Source organism: Adiantum capillus-veneris, chromosome 6, assembly GCF_014529385.1.
Source record: "Adiantum capillus-veneris isolate H3 chromosome 6, ASM1452938v2, whole genome shotgun sequence".
Classification (NCBI taxonomy): domain Eukaryota; kingdom Viridiplantae; phylum Streptophyta; class Polypodiopsida; order Polypodiales; family Pteridaceae; genus Adiantum; species Adiantum capillus-veneris.
This window is the reverse complement of record NC_140936.1, coordinates 57,970,082-57,987,069: the sequence shown is the minus strand read 5'-3', so window position 1 is coordinate 57,987,069 and position 16,988 is coordinate 57,970,082. Positions and strand designations below refer to the sequence as shown.

Below are 16,988 nucleotides of genomic sequence, written 5' to 3'. Positions count from 1 at the left end.
GGGGCAAAGCCAGTCCAAGCAACTATCCACGAAGTAAGAAGTTTCAAAGCTTGCTAGCACCCTTTGAAGCACCGCAACCGAAGGACACATTGATACAAATCTCAATTGCTCCTAAAAAAGGCTTTGCCATACAAATGGGGGAGAGGAGAAGCTCCAACAGCAATAATATGACCAAAGGAGCACCTCAAAAACTGGCCGCCATTGCTTGGTAAAGCACTTCACTCCCAGTTTCTAGCGTTAAAAGCCCTTGCTTCCTAACATACATACATCGAGCAAAAACCCCAAGTCAACAGTAAATTCACTCCCAAGCCCCCTTGAATGACAATTTCACATAATGCAAAAATTCCTAACTTACGCCAAAATCTCAACAAATTGCTATGGAAAAAAGCTGAGCGCAGACATCAACAAAGGTTGCTTGATACTCCAAAAATTTGAATAGAAGTAGCTCAGAAGGACATCAAACGGACCTTAGTTAAGTCCAAACTCTACACATGAATGTTTCTCCCCTCTCTGGCTACAACTTACCTCCACCAACTTACCTCCAACCTTCGTACTTTCCTTCAGCAGTCATCGAAAGAAGGTTAGCAGGGGAATAAATTGTCGGTGGCATCCTGCAGCAGAGCTCACACTAAGTAGGCACCTAATTTTAGATAATACAGCAAGAATGCCCACAATGCTGACACCTTCACATGGAAAAGAAAGAGCTGGCCTTAGAATTGGAGATGCCAAACAAAACAAGACGCCAAGGTATCACTTTACAATCCTCAACGATCCTGAACATATCCAAACTAGCATCAACACCAGAAGTAGCCCTCTCCCATCAAACAATAATCCATATTCTCCCCTTGCCTGAATTTATTGTGCCAGATATTGTTCAGCGGTGGACTAGTCAATAAGGAGACCTCGACAAGCTTCAGGTCAATACCTGCAAACTCTTACATGAGTATATAGTGATCGACCCTTCACGCAAACAAAACTTCAGAGACAAAGATTTGGTTTCAAGAGCTTGACCTCGACAGAAGAAACAATTACATACCATTTCATTAGGCCAGATAACGATACAGCTTTCGGTCGACTTTATCCCGCTCCAAAAATTCTCTTTCGATCAGAGACTCTATGCGCTTCTTGATAACTGATGGATTGGGCAGAAAGCGTGCTTGGAGCTGTTTTGTTACTTCACTGACAATATTATTGTGGTCAAGAAAACGTCTCGACTTCATGATTCTCACAATTGCAGCTTCAATTTGAGGCTTTCTGTCTTCTTCAACCTTCTGCCGAGTCTCTTGCTTCTCTGGTTCGCTTTCCTTTTGTGCAGCAACTGTCGAAATTTTGACTTTATAAAATTTGCTGCTAAACTTATCGTTGAAGACAAACACATCATCTTCACTGATGTCCTTGCTCATAGGTTCCTTGCGAAGGACATTTTTACCTTTCACACATGCTAAAGACTGCAGACTTCTTTTCAAATCTAGTGTTGGAACATCTGTAGCCAGCTCAATCTCTTTATAGGTCATGCGATCAAGAGAGTTGAACAACAGTAAGATACACATTTGATAGGTCGAAACATTGAGCTCATGCCTTTGCCCTTTGCTGAAAGTTGCTTTCAGGTCAGCTGTTCCCATGTTGGTTTGCCAAGTGAGCCTTCGACCTGTGTGAGTGGAAAGATAGTATGTCTTGAACTTGTCACAAATTGTTAGAATCTCAGTAGGAAGATTGCAACTAGCCCCAGATTGTGTAGGCCATGAACCTGTTGTAAGAACTTGCACGGATAGAGTTGGGCTGTCACTGTTATCAGAGGAGGCTAGCAATGAATTAAAACCTTGCATTGTGTCCTTTGAAGTTTTCATGTCTAAAAACATGCTCTCTAGTTTTGATGTGAACTGATATCCACATTCTGTCTTCAGTTTGACAATCAAGCTTCTTTCTGCATCATCTGACACACTTTTACCTGACAAAAGGCGCTTTGCAAGGTGTTGCTTGTAGTACTTCTCAAAGACATCTTTCTCCTGCAGATAGCGGAATAGCATCATCACCTTGTCCAAGATGCTCTCCGCATCCTCCTCACTTACCCCCTTCAAGCCCTTTCGCAGCTTGTCATCCACAAAGAGAGAGATGAACTCGGGAGACCTAGCATTGAGATTGATAAAATATTCGAATGAAGAATTCAAGGCATTTTGGAAGGTCTTGTCATTGTAGAAAGAGCTTGTAATGATTTTATCATATTTGTCCTTTTCATCAAGCAGTCGTTGCACAAACTCGACAGGGTCTTTTAACCTCTCAGGATCAGTTACAAGCTGCTTGCCAGTGTCTCGCAAATGAGCAGTCATAACGTCACGAACAAGCACCAAACCAGTGGAGACACGTTTGAACAGACTGTACATTCTCCCGAGATCCTCATACCTGTCATCTGTCAGCATGGACACCAGTCCTGAGTTTTCCATCTCCACAAGCCGATTCATGTGGGCTGCAATCATCTCCTTCTCAACAACGGTAGTGATTTTGGCCTCTGATTTGGAGTCAAGATAATGCGACACTCTTTCAATCTCTTCATTGAGCCTCTTCTCTGCCTTCTTTAGGTAATCGCCACAGTCGCAGAATTCAATGAACTCCTGGGACTCCAATCTGTAAAATCCTGAGGCTGCTGTTAGAAAGGGCTTTTCAAAATCTTCATGGTAAACTGTGGGACCCAGATCCATCAACATCTTTGTCACATTTCGCATCAGACCCCGGTTGATAACCTCACCTGTCCTCTCACTATGCACGAGTTCCAGAAGGGTGTCCAATAGCCGAGACTTGATCTTAGGTGCCCTCACCACATTATCTCTCCACAAATTGAGCCCAAGCTCATGTACAGGGGTCTTATTGTAATTGGGAACATAGGTCCTATCCATATACATCAAAATGTCTCTAATCATCTGCAAAGCCTTGTTGTGCTCCCCCCAATACCTATTTAATTCTTCTAAAAACAGACCACCTTGGGAACCTTCAACAGACTTTGCCATATCTTTCAAATGTTGTGTCATGGTCTTTACCAGCCCAGCATAAAGCTTATCTCCATACTTGTGGAGAACCATGTTGTATGCATTCCTGAAATTTTAGAAAGATTCTTTTTTAATGGCACTTTCTAAACTAAGCATTCATGAAAGCAAGTAAAATAAGCTTGACTTTGCTACGTTTAACTTTCACCAAAGCAGATGACAAAAATAAAAGAAAGATATGTATGACTAGAAACCCTGAAGTTCTTGAGAGGAGAATTCATGGCATGCGCCTTAAGCGCATGTGTCTTATGCATGAGACTCGTTTCCTTGATCACTGCCAGCCATAGATGGGGAGGGTAGAGTGGCACAGCTCGACAGAGAAAAAAAACCCTTTGAATGTCAAGCCCGCAACGACGACAACAAGCCTTAGATACACAGCTAAAGCTCTGCAAAAGTAGCTTCAGAAGCATGATTCGAATGAGATGACAACACGCCTCGATGGCACGCCTTCGGCAATGGCAACGGTGCAATGGTGCCATCCAGTAAATGCGCAAAAAAAATGCTCTAAACAAGCACTAGACTAAATCTCATGGCAGTCAAGAGAAGTGTAGATACAATCATCAAAACAACTAGATAGTGGAGTATCAAAATAAAGTGAAGGAAAAAAAGCTATGGCACGCAAAGAAGTTTACCTGTAGAGCTCTTCAAAACTAAGGCCACTAGCATTGTGGTTGTAGATTTCGTGAATAGCATCCTCTAAAATCGACCATGTTCGCTCTGCATACCTGGGATCAATTTCCACCTTGTGCTTGAAAGGCTCGATTTTGAAAGTCTTCTTCTTGGACAAACTCATCTTCACAGCTATGGAGGCGCCAATACTTCCAAGAAACACAGAGAACCCTACAGCGCGCTAAACCATACCCCTAAGAAACGCAGAAATTTAGAGGAACCTGCTCGGAAATTGAAGGATCGTACCCTTGGATCAAACTGCGACGAAAAGATGATCGTGGCAGCAGAAGCTAAACAAGTTACAAACGAAAAATGCGAAAGGAGAAGAAGATAGCATTAAAGCTTCAGTCGTATGGCATTTTGGAAATAATGATTGGCTTATTTGGTATATTATTGGTTATTGTTTAGTAAAGGAGCATAGTCGTGTGGCATTTTGGAAATAATGATTGGCTTATTTGGCATATTATTGGTTACTATTTAGTAAAGGTGTGCTTCATCGAAGCGAATTAAGAGGAATTGAGCGCATTCTCACCACCATGAGATGCATGCATGGACTACAAGACATCCTCCACTGTGGTATCCCAAAAATCGGAGCCTGGCCCTTGCATCAGAGATGCTTTATAACTATAGTACGAGTGAAGGGAGGGCGCCAAGCAGAAGAAAGTTGACCCTCTCTCTCTTTGCATAGCATTTTGAAATCCTCTCTTTGCACCTTCCTACTCTAATTGACCCCCCCTTCTCCTTCATACTCCACTCACAAGAGAGACATGGAGACCTTGCATACAAGCTTGTGAAGAGGTTGCACAGCTTCCATGGCTTCCCTATTGTGGAGAGTCAAGTGAATCTACTTTGACATGTTGTTATAGCAGGTGGCATTGAAGCTGACATCAAGCTTCACAATTTTTTTACAATTCTAGTTTGTAGTGTCTTTAGCCGTTGTAGATTCACATGACCTATTTGCAGTAGGGCAAACATGAAATCATTCACGTCAGGCACATTTACATCTAGAGTAAAAAATATACACACTTTCTTTCCCTGTATAACCAACTTTTTGTTCTTCTTGTACTCTTTGACATAGAGACCATCAAAATTAAACCTAACCTCCTAACCCTACTCAACCATGTGCCCAAATTATTTGTCATATTAGTTACATGCAATACATCATCCAGGTACTTTACTTTACCATTGGAAGCAATGGTACATTTCTTGTATGCATAATGGGATGTGCAGTATCATTTGCAGTATCTATATAACCAAGACTTTGCAAAGTTTGCATTTCCTTGAAACGATCCCCATGACTAGTCATGTGATTTGACGCACGTGAATCCACACACAAAACATTATCACTAGACTTTGCCACATTTGCAGACATAGTATTTAACATGTGCTGCACCACAAATAGCCTCTCAGGCTCATCTACATTCTTGCTAGTGGTTGCATAATTATTTTGTTGACTCTTGTCTAAACAATTATGTTTAAAGTGATTATGTTTCCCACAATTCCAACATACAACATTTCTTTGTTGACATGTATTGTTATGTACCGTATTTCCATAGCCTCTTGAGCTCCCCCTACCTTAGGAATTTCCTCGACCACCTTTGTTCAGTCTCTAGAAATTATTTTTTTGTTTGCGCTTGGTGGTTGAATCTTCCTCAACTAGTTGCATGACCTATACCACGTCCTCTTCCTCTCCCTCTATTATTTTTTGTCCTACATAGAGGACTCTTCCTCAATATGAGACTGAGAGGACTAGCACATCCAAATCACCACCCAACCATGCCCTATATAGGCCCTTGGCCATGCTATTTATAGGACCCACTTTATCACATGTCCATCCTGGCCCTTGGCTTGCTCGAACTTACCTTAGGCCTGACATTACTCCCCCCTTGGAGAAGCTTTTTTGTCCTCAAAAACAAAAGTGGTGATGAACACTAATGTGTTCCACAATGGCATCCTTCATGGATCTAGTTTTCCATTTGATCAGAACGCCGTTTAGTAGGAGGTTCAATGAAATCAAGAAAAACAACTTGATTTTCCACATTGTTGTTCCTTTGCAACGGTGCTTATATCCAACATGGTGGGTAAACTCTATTTATAACTCACTAGAGTATGCTAAACAAGTTACCACAACTAAGAGGTGTCTAAAAGAATACCTCTTCTTAATTTCCATGAAAGTAACATGTTGACATAACTCATCATCAAAGATGAATTCCCGTACTTGTTATCATTCTTCATAAGTAAACAACCACATCACAATCAGTGATCGAGGTTGAGAATCGGACCGAAATATCAAGGGATTAAACTTAGTGGCAACATGCTTTGCCTCATGGTAAGAAGGAGAGATAACATTTCCAATTGGATTTCTTGGTGCTAACGTACGCGCTTGGCATATCCTTTAGAACAAGATGAACACTTGTAATCTGCCTTTCCTCTCTTGATGACTGGCAGTACTGAGGTGTGTTTCTCCACCGATTACAAGCAATCCTCCAAAATGGTAAACATGGATCACAATTCCTTGCAACATAGCTGAGTAATCAACAATGTTGGAATTAGGGTTACAGAGAAACACACACAGCTTGGAGAAGACGAAGGAAGCTCAAAAAATGCCCCGACCATCCTAAGTGTGCTCAGACACATCACTACCACATGTATATGGTAACAAATCCCCCTTGGGAGTGATGTTGTGAATGAGAGCTGGCACATAGAGTATAGGGAAGTGCCTTGTCCTATGAGGACATGATCAGTCCACAAAGGGGAGTAAGCCCAAAGCTTTGGGGAAAGCTTCAAACTTCTCACGAGACAACGCCTTTGTGAAAAGATCTACAAGGTTGTCCTGTGTTGGCACAGAAGCCAAGTTGATCTCCTTTTGAGAGCCTCTCCCTGACATAGTGGTAATGCACCTCAATGTGCTTTATGTGAGCATGAATAATTGGGTTCCTCGCAATTTTGCCAATGCGCTCTGACTGTCAGTGTAGATAGTGTTGGCAGTGTCCTGTCCAACACCCTCCTTTTGACATTGTTTGGATGTCAAAAAGACGGGATGACCTAAAGCGGTGAGATTGGACATAGGTAGGAACCGCACTAGAGAGTGATAGATTTTCTATACTAGTCAATTGCATAGTTTCATGGGTTCACTTCTTGTGATTGACAACCTCAAAGAGTCTCTGTGCCCCATCCCGAGTCGCTTCCCTGAGTATTGACATATGTCAGTGCCAGATAGCTATGATGCAGGCGTCTGTCGCAGTGACCCACTAACATTGGCACGACTGCTAGGGATTCGATCCTTAGGTGGTGAGTCACATAGTCGTAAGGAAAAGTCTCCTTTTTAGAGATTTTGACACCCATTCCATTTACACTTAGGCAGTAAAGCAGCTAGATGGGGGTTTAGTACTTGGTAGAGTACTGGAGTCAAGGACTCACCATTCCTACTCTTTAGGAGCAAGGAGAGTTGTGAGTGAGATACAAAAGGCATTTCATTCTTTGGTTTTCTCTATGCTTGGAAAGGACTGCTTCTCCATCCATTATATTGATATTTTTTCATTGTTTTATTCATTTTTGTTCATAGATTCATTTCATTTCATACGAGTAGGCTAAGTAACAACATCTGGGGCTGAAAAAATCGGGGTAAAAACGTCTGAAACCATATATTTTGGTACAAAATAGAAAAATTGAAAATTTGGTGGCCAGAGCACCAAACCTAATTCAAACTCAAAAATACCTTGCAAAAAAGGTTAAGCAAGCTTGAAGGAAACAATCTGAACAATTCCTTTTCAATTTTGCTGAGGAACATGGATCGCGATCCATGTACCTCTGTGACCAATTGACTAGAAAACTGTTTAAACTCGCTCTCAGATACCAGAATCCTGAGTGTGACCATAAATAGACTATCAAAGTATATCCAAAATCAAGAAATCGAACATATCTACAAAAAAACCTTGGAAATCTAGTAAAATTTGGGGATTTGATTTTTTAGTGTCCAAATTCAAAAAGGGGTGTGATTTGGCTTCTACAGGGAATAGGGAACTAGTAGGACAACAATTCATGACAAAGTGCTTCCAAACATGGATCGTGATCCATGTACCTGGTTGAGCAGTACTTCCCTGATAACTAGTGGAACAACTAATCCAAAAGAGACCACAACAAAAAGTGCAAAAAGTTGATCAAAACACCAAAATTCTGCTAGATAGCCAAAAATAGCCAAGCAGACACAAATTTTTGCTTTTGGTTGGGCAACAGTGGTTCAAATTCAAAAAGATTTGGGGAAGAGTGTCACCATCCATAACCAAGACTATAAGCTGACCAAATCTCATGTCAAAATGAGGTCAAACATGGATCACGATCCATGTACCTCATGAGGATTTTGGGCTAAATTTTGACAAGTGGATAACTAATAAATTTGAAATACAATTCCCAAAAGAACCATTAGCAAAAAAGTTTACAAAAGAGGTGAAAAAGGCCAAAAATAGGAGATAGTTAAAAAATCACCAGAACAAACTTGAGAAGTCACTTTTGGCTAACAAATACTACTTCAAATCCAAAACCTTTGATACCCTAACATCCAGTAAACATGTTGATCCTAATGGTATCAAGAAAAGGCAAGTTGGCTTCCCAATATGCATCGCGATCCATGTACCTTTCTTGAAATTCTGAACAAGAATTGGACAAGTGAGGAGCTTAAACCATTTTGAACAAAAGTTTCCGAAGCAAGGAAGTGAAAAGAAATCCGGAAGCGGGTTAAAAAGGGAAAATTCAATTCATATAAAAAAGGACCAAAATAGGGCTAGCGTTTGACTTTTGTCCACTCTAAATGGACCCAAATTTTACAAAAAGCATAGATTTGAGATCTTTAGACCAAGGGCTAGGTATGGGATCAAAATCTCCTCATTTTTCCACTGAGGTACATGGATCGTGATCCATGCTCCTCGGAGACAAACTAATACCAGAATTACACCACAGCCTGAGATAGTCTCCAAGACCCTGGTGGTCTTTTCAAAATTGAAATTAGACTTAAGTTGTGGGTGTTACAAGTAAAATTGTGAATTTGGTGAAAGTGAGGGATAATTATTTTTTTACTGTAGGCTTGAACTAACAGAGTGTCTATAAACTCATAGCCATCAAGCATTTTTTACAGGGTGCAGGAGCTAAAGGGTGCAACTCATCAAGTAAGTCAAATCGGAGAGAACAGAAAGCAGCCAATGAGGTAATAAGGTTGGGGTTTTGTAAAATCATTTCTTCATGTATTTGCAATCAGGAATATTGTATCAAAATAGAAATCCAAGCTTAAGAGACCAAGTGAGCAACATTTCAACTGAAGAGAGTATGAATCAAAAATCATTGCATCCGCTAGAAACCATTATAGAGGAAGGTCTGTCTGATACATCATTGGAAAGATCATACACCATAATGGCAGAGGGTTTCAACAGGGTGAGCTTTTAAGGAAGGAACTTCCACGAGGGTAGGTCCTTCTCGTATATCAAGCTACTGTACCTAAAATTCCAATTCAAGAACGAGTTGAAAGCTAAAATTTATAAGGATGGTATGGACCGCTACTGTGTTAAATTGGAGAACAAAACAAGCAAGTTCAAGGATCTTGTAGATGTGGACTATAATGGAGATATGTACTTTACCCGGGAAGGAATGATGTATCTAGTTGTGCATAATCCCTTTATTGTGGACAAATGGGGGTTGAGTGGCACCAAGGAAAAAGTAGATGATGAATTAATGGATGAGTCCCCCCAAGCTGGACAAGCAAAATGATGTGCTTAGGCACGTTAACGAGTTGGAAAGGATCAATACAGATAACACATATGTGGGTCTATATAAATGAGAACAAACACTCTATTATAGATGTGATGAACCCCGCATTGAGGAGCTCACCGACCGCAAGAGATTGTATGTTTTTACATACACATTAGGGAAAAATATCCAAGTGGTCATGATGGATAAACATGGCCGTAAATACTCTCCTATAGACCGTAAGGAGTTGGAATGGTATACATACTTTGATGGACCACTCCATCAATATTATGTAACCCCCGAGCAAGTTAGACCCATGACAACCCAAATAAGACCGGAAATTGGATATGTAAGTCTAATAAGAATGGGAGTGGAAGATTTAGGTGGTCACCAAAGATTCTTGAATGTAGGACCTAAGGGATCATTGGGGTCTAGAGTTTCTTTGAGAACACACAAGGGCAGTGAAGCACGTGATTTGACTTACACAACTAGAACCCTTCTGATTTTTACACGAGATCAAACACAACGACCGGATAAAAGAGTAGCGGAGAGGACACCGATTGTAGTGCCAAGGGGAGAATACAAAGCTAGAGAGACTCTATCAGGAGGACCGAGAGTGGTTAAAATGGTTGCCAAAACTAGACGCATGAGACCATCTCAAGTGGCAAAATGTGTACCCAAACCGGGTGTTGATCAAATGATCAAAGAAGTGATGAGAAGGATGAACCAAGGTAATAGGCCGAACTCGAACACACGACAATAACCCACATAGAAATCTGACACTTATGGAGGAGACCATTTGATTCAATGGTGCAACATGCAGCCAAGACCAGGAGAAAATGTACAGTGTGTATTGAAGTGGTGTGCTATCGAGCAAAAATGGACAAACCATGAAACCCATGAATGTTTCTACAACAGAAACTATGTTAGGAACAGACCATATGGTCCACCTGGAGTGCAACATTTGCTACCACCTCCAAGATACTAAGTAGGACAAAACAACGCAATTCGGGGGCGGGAGGGGGGGGACCTCAACCTGTGTTGGGAAAATAGCCTCCTTTACCCCAGGAAAACAGAGCCATGATGAGAATTTCACAACTATAGAGGCACCTACGGATCAAAGGATGATCCTGATAGTTTTATATTTTGAAGATTTAAACAACACCTATGAGAAAGGGTTAGATGGTAGTGCTTTCGCTCTTGAAGGAGAAATCCCATGGATAGGTTCTAAGGGGATGACAGAACCATCATACATAACACAACCATTATTTCATCGATGAAAATATGCTCATGTTCATGGAAAATTTTTAAAAAACCATTATTTCATCGATGAAAATATGCTCATGTTCATGGAAAATCAGAACTACATACCTAGGGGATACCGTCCTAGAGCAGGCCAGACTATGGGGGACTCCACAAGCTTCCCCACCACCAGTAAGACCATTCTATGAATGTAGAGGTGATCATTGGGCAAGAATGTTGGGAGAAGAGGGGGAGATCGGTTGCTTAACTTATTCAACACATGCTCACAACATCACCATCAACCTGTGCACCTCTTTTCCCAATTTCCAAGCACACGCACACACACACCTAGATTATATCACACACACACACACACATACACACACACACACACACACACACAAAACATAGAATTGACATAGACAAGATTGTAAGAGTGTATAAGAGAATTTTAAGGGATAGAGACTAGATTAGAGAGTACACAACAAATAGAACATAGCATAAGAGAGTAGAGAAGAGAATCTGCAAGAGAAAAGCCTAAATCTAACCCCAAACTCCACTGCACCTCTCTTGTGGAGTTGGTATTTAATATATTATTTGTGAGTTTAAGGTGCCAAAAATTGAGGCCCCTCTTTTTACAGCCACTTCACTTTTGTAAATGAGTGAAGCTCATTAGTTCTTGCATGACCCATAAGAGGAGTTCCCACTATAATTATTTACAGAGCCATAGTGGCTTATTGAAATGAAATTCTAAAATATTGTGCAAATATAAAATGGCCAAGAGTGTGCCCAGTCTCATAACATCCCTCCCACCAGGGATAGCAACTGTCCTCAGTTGCTCAATAGAGAAATCAATTGGACCTGTGAGTGATGGAAACTGTGGATAAGGTCAGGGAAGTTGCAAAAAAACTTTTCAGGCATCCATTTGGCATCCTCTCTAGGGAGGCCCTTGAAAGTCAAAAGGTAACAGTTATAAACCATGCCAGTGCGTGAAGTGGTGGTCTCGTGATCAACTATTTTGACAGGGATGAGTTGCTCTTCTTGGTCTACAAGTGCTGTGTGTGATGGTGGAATTCCAGGTGGCAGATCATGCATGAAACAATCTATAAATTGTGAGAGGAATTCATCGTGTGTAGAGTTACGTGAAGTTTCAGTTTCAGCGGAAATTTGATTTACCAACACTAGATATGTTTTTCCCTGTTTTTGAATTGTTCTTTTGTCTTGAGTGTGAGAGAGGAGTGAAAATTTTTGATGTGCTAGTGTTGCTTGGATGGAGAAATTTTTATAATTATGTGTGAGAGACATAGTACGTGTTTTATAATTAATTAACGGGTCAAATTCATGACGAAATGGCATTCCCAAAATCATATCAAGACCATGCAATGGTGCTACTAGAAATATTCATGCTTGTGTATATTCACCAATGCAAACTTCAATAGTGACTTCGATTTTACAATTAAGATGTTGATTATTGAAAACAATTTTGATTTTGTGAGGTGATGAGATTTCAGAGAGAGATAGTTGTTGTGCCAAGCATGTAGAAATGAAATCATGACTATTACCATCATCTAAGAGAATGGTGACACTTTCACCCTTAACAGTGCCTTGCACTTCAAACAAAGTGCGAGGAGATATAAGAGTACCTGAAGATGGATTGTCATCATTATCATAATCAAGATCATATCCCTCACCGTAATTAGCTTCCACTTCATTGTCGTCGGGATTAGCATCTTTTATGAGGTTAAGAGTATCACCCTTGGGGCGGTTGTTGTTGAAGGGTTTTTGGTTTGGATTTTTGTTAACTCCATTGGAGTGGCCATTCGATTGACCATTTCTCTTAGCAAGACCATGTGGGCACTTATCTGCATAGTGACCATATTGAAAACATTTAAAACACTTCACCTTTTTGTTACCATTAGAATTTGGAGTTGGACGTTGGTTGAAAGAATTTTGGTTGCCTCATTGCTGCATGTTGTTGTTGTTGTTGGTTGTATGAGGTTGAGAAGTTGTAGGAGAATTTTTGAATCTGTGTCTCTTGAAAAAGGTATGGCTTTGATGTTTGTTTTTATCAAAGTTAGTAGAGAAAGGAGGTCTTTTGTTACGGTTAGTGTTAGCAGTTTGATCAGTGTGAGAGGGTTGTCCACCTTTCTTCTTTTCTGCATTGAGAGCCAAATTAATAGCCTTTGACAGAGAATCTGGTTCAAACAATATGCGGAATAAGAGAGTAAAATAAATAACAGAAATGTAATGTACTTAACTTAGAATTTGCGGTGGCGTCCACCAGTCCGGAATGGCGATGTGCTAGGAAATTTCCAAAAAAGTGAGCGGTCCGACGGTGCGTCTGCGAGTCGATCGTATTTAGTAGCGCCAAATCTTCCGTATCCCAAAAAAAAATGGTAATCGGGAAAATAATTTAGCTTTCACTGTAAATTCGGTTCATAGAGTCGGCTATCTTTGGTTAAAGTTCTGGAAACTATAATGACGAAGAGTGAACGACCAAAGGTTGTCAGAGATGATCGGCAAGAAATGGGCGGCCAATTTTTCCTTTGAACACAGCAAGAGAGATTTTTTTTGGAGATTGTGCGGCCAAGGGAGTCGGTGGCTTGATTTCTTTACTGGTTGGGTTGGTGGAGACCGACCAAGGGAGTTAGAGAAGGGGTGTATGGGTTCTTAATAATGGGGCGGGGGGGGGGGGGGGGGCAATTTGTCTTGAGTTAGGTGGGCGCCCCATAATTTTAACTAAAGCCACACCTTTTGCAAAAGGTGTGTAGCCATTGTATGGCGTGCAAAAAATGACCGACAGCGCGAGTAGAGAGGGGGAGATCGACAGGGCCGTGCAGAAGCAGATTCAGTCCTCGGGGTCGTAGAAGAAAAGCATCCTCATGCCAAGGTGCTCTGTCCCATGCCGGCCTTGCAAAGTTTCAGCAGAGTCGGAGGTGTTGTTCTCTTGCTTGCAAGAGGTGTTTCCCATGGTAGTCCTTAATTAACTGAGTATCTAGATGGTGTAGTTGATAATTTTAATGGCATATTTCTTCGCAACTTCAACTTGGAGTGCTGAACCAACTAAAATTCTTCTAGTGAGTTCAAAAGTCATCAGCTGCACCTCCGAACCAACTCAAAATTCAATTCTTCAAAGAAGGATCCTTGAAAGCTCTCACACAAGCCATCTTCTCAATCAAACCTTGAAATTTGTCCTCAACGGCTTGCTCAAGCTCAAGCCACTTCTTGATTTTCTCTTTATGTATGCTAGGTTTGCCCTTCAAAGTCTCTTTCAAGGTGTCCCAATGCCAAATTTCTTAGTTATTACTTCTCTAATATCTTGGAAACCTCTTGTTTCTCCGATTATCACCCTTCCACCATTGCAAGCAACAACTTTCAACAATTTTCTTTGAATCAAGTGCAGAACATACCGAGTTTTGATTGTCGATGAGTGGAAATAATTAGCCAATCTGCCAATTAGTCATCAGGTAAGCCTTGATATTACAACTCGATGCTACAATTTAGTAATTTGCTCCTTAAAATTGGAAATCCGGTGCCGATTTTCCTCGAAGCTAAAGCTCTCATACCACTATTGGGAGAAGAGGGGGAGATCGGTTGCTTAACTTATTCAACACATGCTCACAACATCACCATCAACCTATCCACCTCTTTTCCCAATTTCCAAGCACACACACACACACACCTAGACTATAACACACACACTCACAAAACATAGAATTGACATAGACAAGCTTGTAAGAGTGTGTAAGAGAATTGTAAGGGATAGAGACTAGATTAGAGAGTACACAGCAAGTGAAACATAGCCTATGAGAGTAGAAAAGAGAATCTGCAAGAGAAAGGACTAAATCTATCTCCAAACTCCACGGCACCTCTCTTGTGGAGTTGGTATTTATTATATTATTTGTGAGTTTAAGGTGCCAAAAATTGAGGGCCCTCTTTTTACAACTCACTTCACTTTTGTAAATGAGTGACGCTCATTAGTTCTTACATGAGCCATAAGGGGAGTTCAAACTACAATTATTTACAGAACCATAGTGCCTTATTGAAATGAAATTATAAAATACTATGCGAATATAAAATGGCCAAGAGTAATTGCCGGCGCCTCTTCATCAACTCCCCGCATTCCACTCTACAAAATCATCATCATTAACTCAATTACAAAATAAATAGACAGCACCTAATTAACCATTACACCAACTATCCCAATTGCAACTAACCACTGCAACAGGAGGGTGCCCACTCTTGTAACAAAGACGTTGTCCACACAAAGGAGAGCGCATCAAAATCTTTGTGTACTGTGAGGGATGTACAAATGACCATCTAATTCCACATTGTCCAAAAAATCCTGATAACAAGGGAAAAGCTACCATAAACAAAATCAAAGATGTATCAAGCTCAAGTGGATGAGAAACAAAACCAATGGTTCCAATAAATGATGTAACAAGAGCACAAGCCCTGTAAGCTACAAGGAATATGCCTATGAGAGACAAAAACACCCCACCCAATCAAACTGACATAGAGAGTTTGTCAATTAGGACCCCCATAGAATCTTGGAAATGAAAAACGGACAAGATGAAAGCCAAGATGATAAAGAAAAATTGGCATTAAAAACCAAATTGCAATAAACCAAAGAACAATTGAGATTAGAACAGGACCATAAGGAAAAAACTGTTGTAGCAAAACCTTCAAATATACCATCAAGAGGTTTGGTCTTAGTGGACAAAGTCTTCGAGTCTTTAGATGAAATTTTGAAGGCTTATAAGGATAGGCTAAAGCCCAATCAAACCCAAGAGCATAGATGGTTAGCTTATCCTCATCCAGGGTATGAGAAGAGAGGCTACAAATGTGCAAGGAGCTCATCCAAGAAGCCCAAGCTCTTCTGGAACCACATGTCCCGGATGCTCCAAAAACTGAGGTGTTCATCCGCAAAAGAATCCAAGAAATGGAGAACCGAGGCTTTGAAAACACAGACCAAAAAGAGCACAAAATTGAGGCACCTTTAGATACGAGGGAAGTAGCCAATACCATAGACGGGGTGGGCTCACAAGAAGTGATGCCAATTCCGGAAGTAGAAGAACCATGGCCACAAGATTTGTGGGAGGATATCAAAAACAAAAAGGATGCAAGTGCAACTCTTGAGTCAGCCCCTATCCTTGAGATCAATCTAGACCATGAGTTCTACCTCAGTGATATCCGATCACTATACTGTGATGGAGGAATAGAGATATTGGAAGACAGTGATCCTCAAACTTTAAAAACTTTACCTTCGTTCATTGGTGGCGACCATGAAACCATACCAAAAATTAAGAAAGTACCATCTCAATGGAAATGTGATCCTAAGATGATGGACACTAAGACTCTTCATGAGTTGATGTCATCTCCTATCCATTGTACGCTACCTCTATCCAATTTACTGCAGATTAGCTCTCATCTTTGGGAAGAAATAGAAAAAAAATTGGAAAAAATAGGATTGATGGTTCTGCAACAGATCATTCCTTTAAAAACATCAGACAATCAAACACCCACCCGAACAAACTAAAGCAGAACATGTGTCATTAAATAAAGTAGGAGACTACTGTGAGGGAGAGAAGGAAACACTACCTTACCTGTGGAATACAAAGGAGTAAAGACAATTGCGATATTAGATAGTGGGGATGGAATTTCCATAGCAACGAAAGGGATGTGGGAAAAATAAGGAAAGCCTGCTCTAAGGAAAACCCGAATGAAACTGCAATTAGTGGATGGATACATGGAGAGATCGATCGGCATATTAGAAAAAATCATTGTATCCTCTTGTGGAATTGCGTATGAACACACCTTTGCTATAATGAATTTTGACAAGAGCAGCAATTTTGATATCATATTGGGTAGACCATTCATGTGTCAACTCAAAATGGTACAGGACTTGGGCTATGACTATATCTACTTAAGACACAAGGAGGTCACTACGAAGATCAATGTCAAAGATCATAGTTATAGGGATGTTGAGCGAACCCTTGAGGAAGAGTTAAACTCCAAAATTGAACAAGAAGGGGAGACATCTGCATGGCTACAAAGAAAAGTGCATATTTGGATGTGCGGAGCTTCGGAGTGTGGAAGTATGAGAAAAGAAGATTTCTTTCTCGACCAACTAGTAAGGGATGAGGCATATGTACTAGAGCCTTTTCTGGAAGAGATGCTTAAACCATTTGGGTGGCAGCAAATAATGGCCACCCTTGATGTGTGTGTGAATGAGGTGACACTAACCAAATTCTATGATGAGGAAGGATATGATATAATTCCATTCTAGATGACGAGCGTTCT

The 16,988-nt window shown here is 40.7% G+C and overlaps 1 protein-coding gene across 5 annotated transcripts; it reads right to left on the bottom strand.

Annotated features, from left to right (window-relative positions):
- Nucleotides 1-401: 401 nt before the first annotated feature.
- Nucleotides 402-4,057, bottom strand: LOC147455561 (cullin-3A-like). 5 transcript variants are annotated; one of them, XR_015188384.1, is made up of 5 exons: nucleotides 3,671-4,057; nucleotides 1,037-3,087; nucleotides 850-925; nucleotides 684-773; nucleotides 402-611 (listed from the first exon to the last, which is right to left on the bottom strand). XR_015188384.1 is itself a non-coding variant. In XM_086514317.1 (4 exons), the coding sequence occupies exons 2-3, from the start codon at nucleotides 3,829-3,831 to the stop codon at nucleotides 1,044-1,046; spliced, it is 2,205 nt and encodes a 734-aa protein (XP_086370443.1). In that variant the 5' UTR covers nucleotides 3,832-3,878; nucleotides 3,954-4,052; the 3' UTR covers nucleotides 402-925; nucleotides 1,037-1,043. The 5 variants fall into 5 exon arrangements, 2 of the variants coding, with proteins under 2 accessions (XP_086370443.1, XP_086370442.1); XR_015188382.1 differs by having other exon boundaries at nucleotides 402-773; XR_015188383.1 differs by having other exon boundaries at nucleotides 684-925; nucleotides 3,671-4,056.
- Between the last annotated feature and the right edge of the window lie 12,931 nt (nucleotides 4,058-16,988).

Bases quoted from the DNA above. Each gene is read 5' to 3' on its own strand.
- LOC147455561 (XM_086514316.1), bottom strand. From the start codon at position 3,831: ATGAGTTTGTCCAAGAAGAAGACTTTCAAAATCGAGCCTTTCAAGCAC. The intron at 3,088-3,670 runs GTAAACTTCTTT...CTAAAATTTCAG, and splicing joins AGTTTTGAAGAGCTCTACAG to GAATGCATACAACATGGTTC.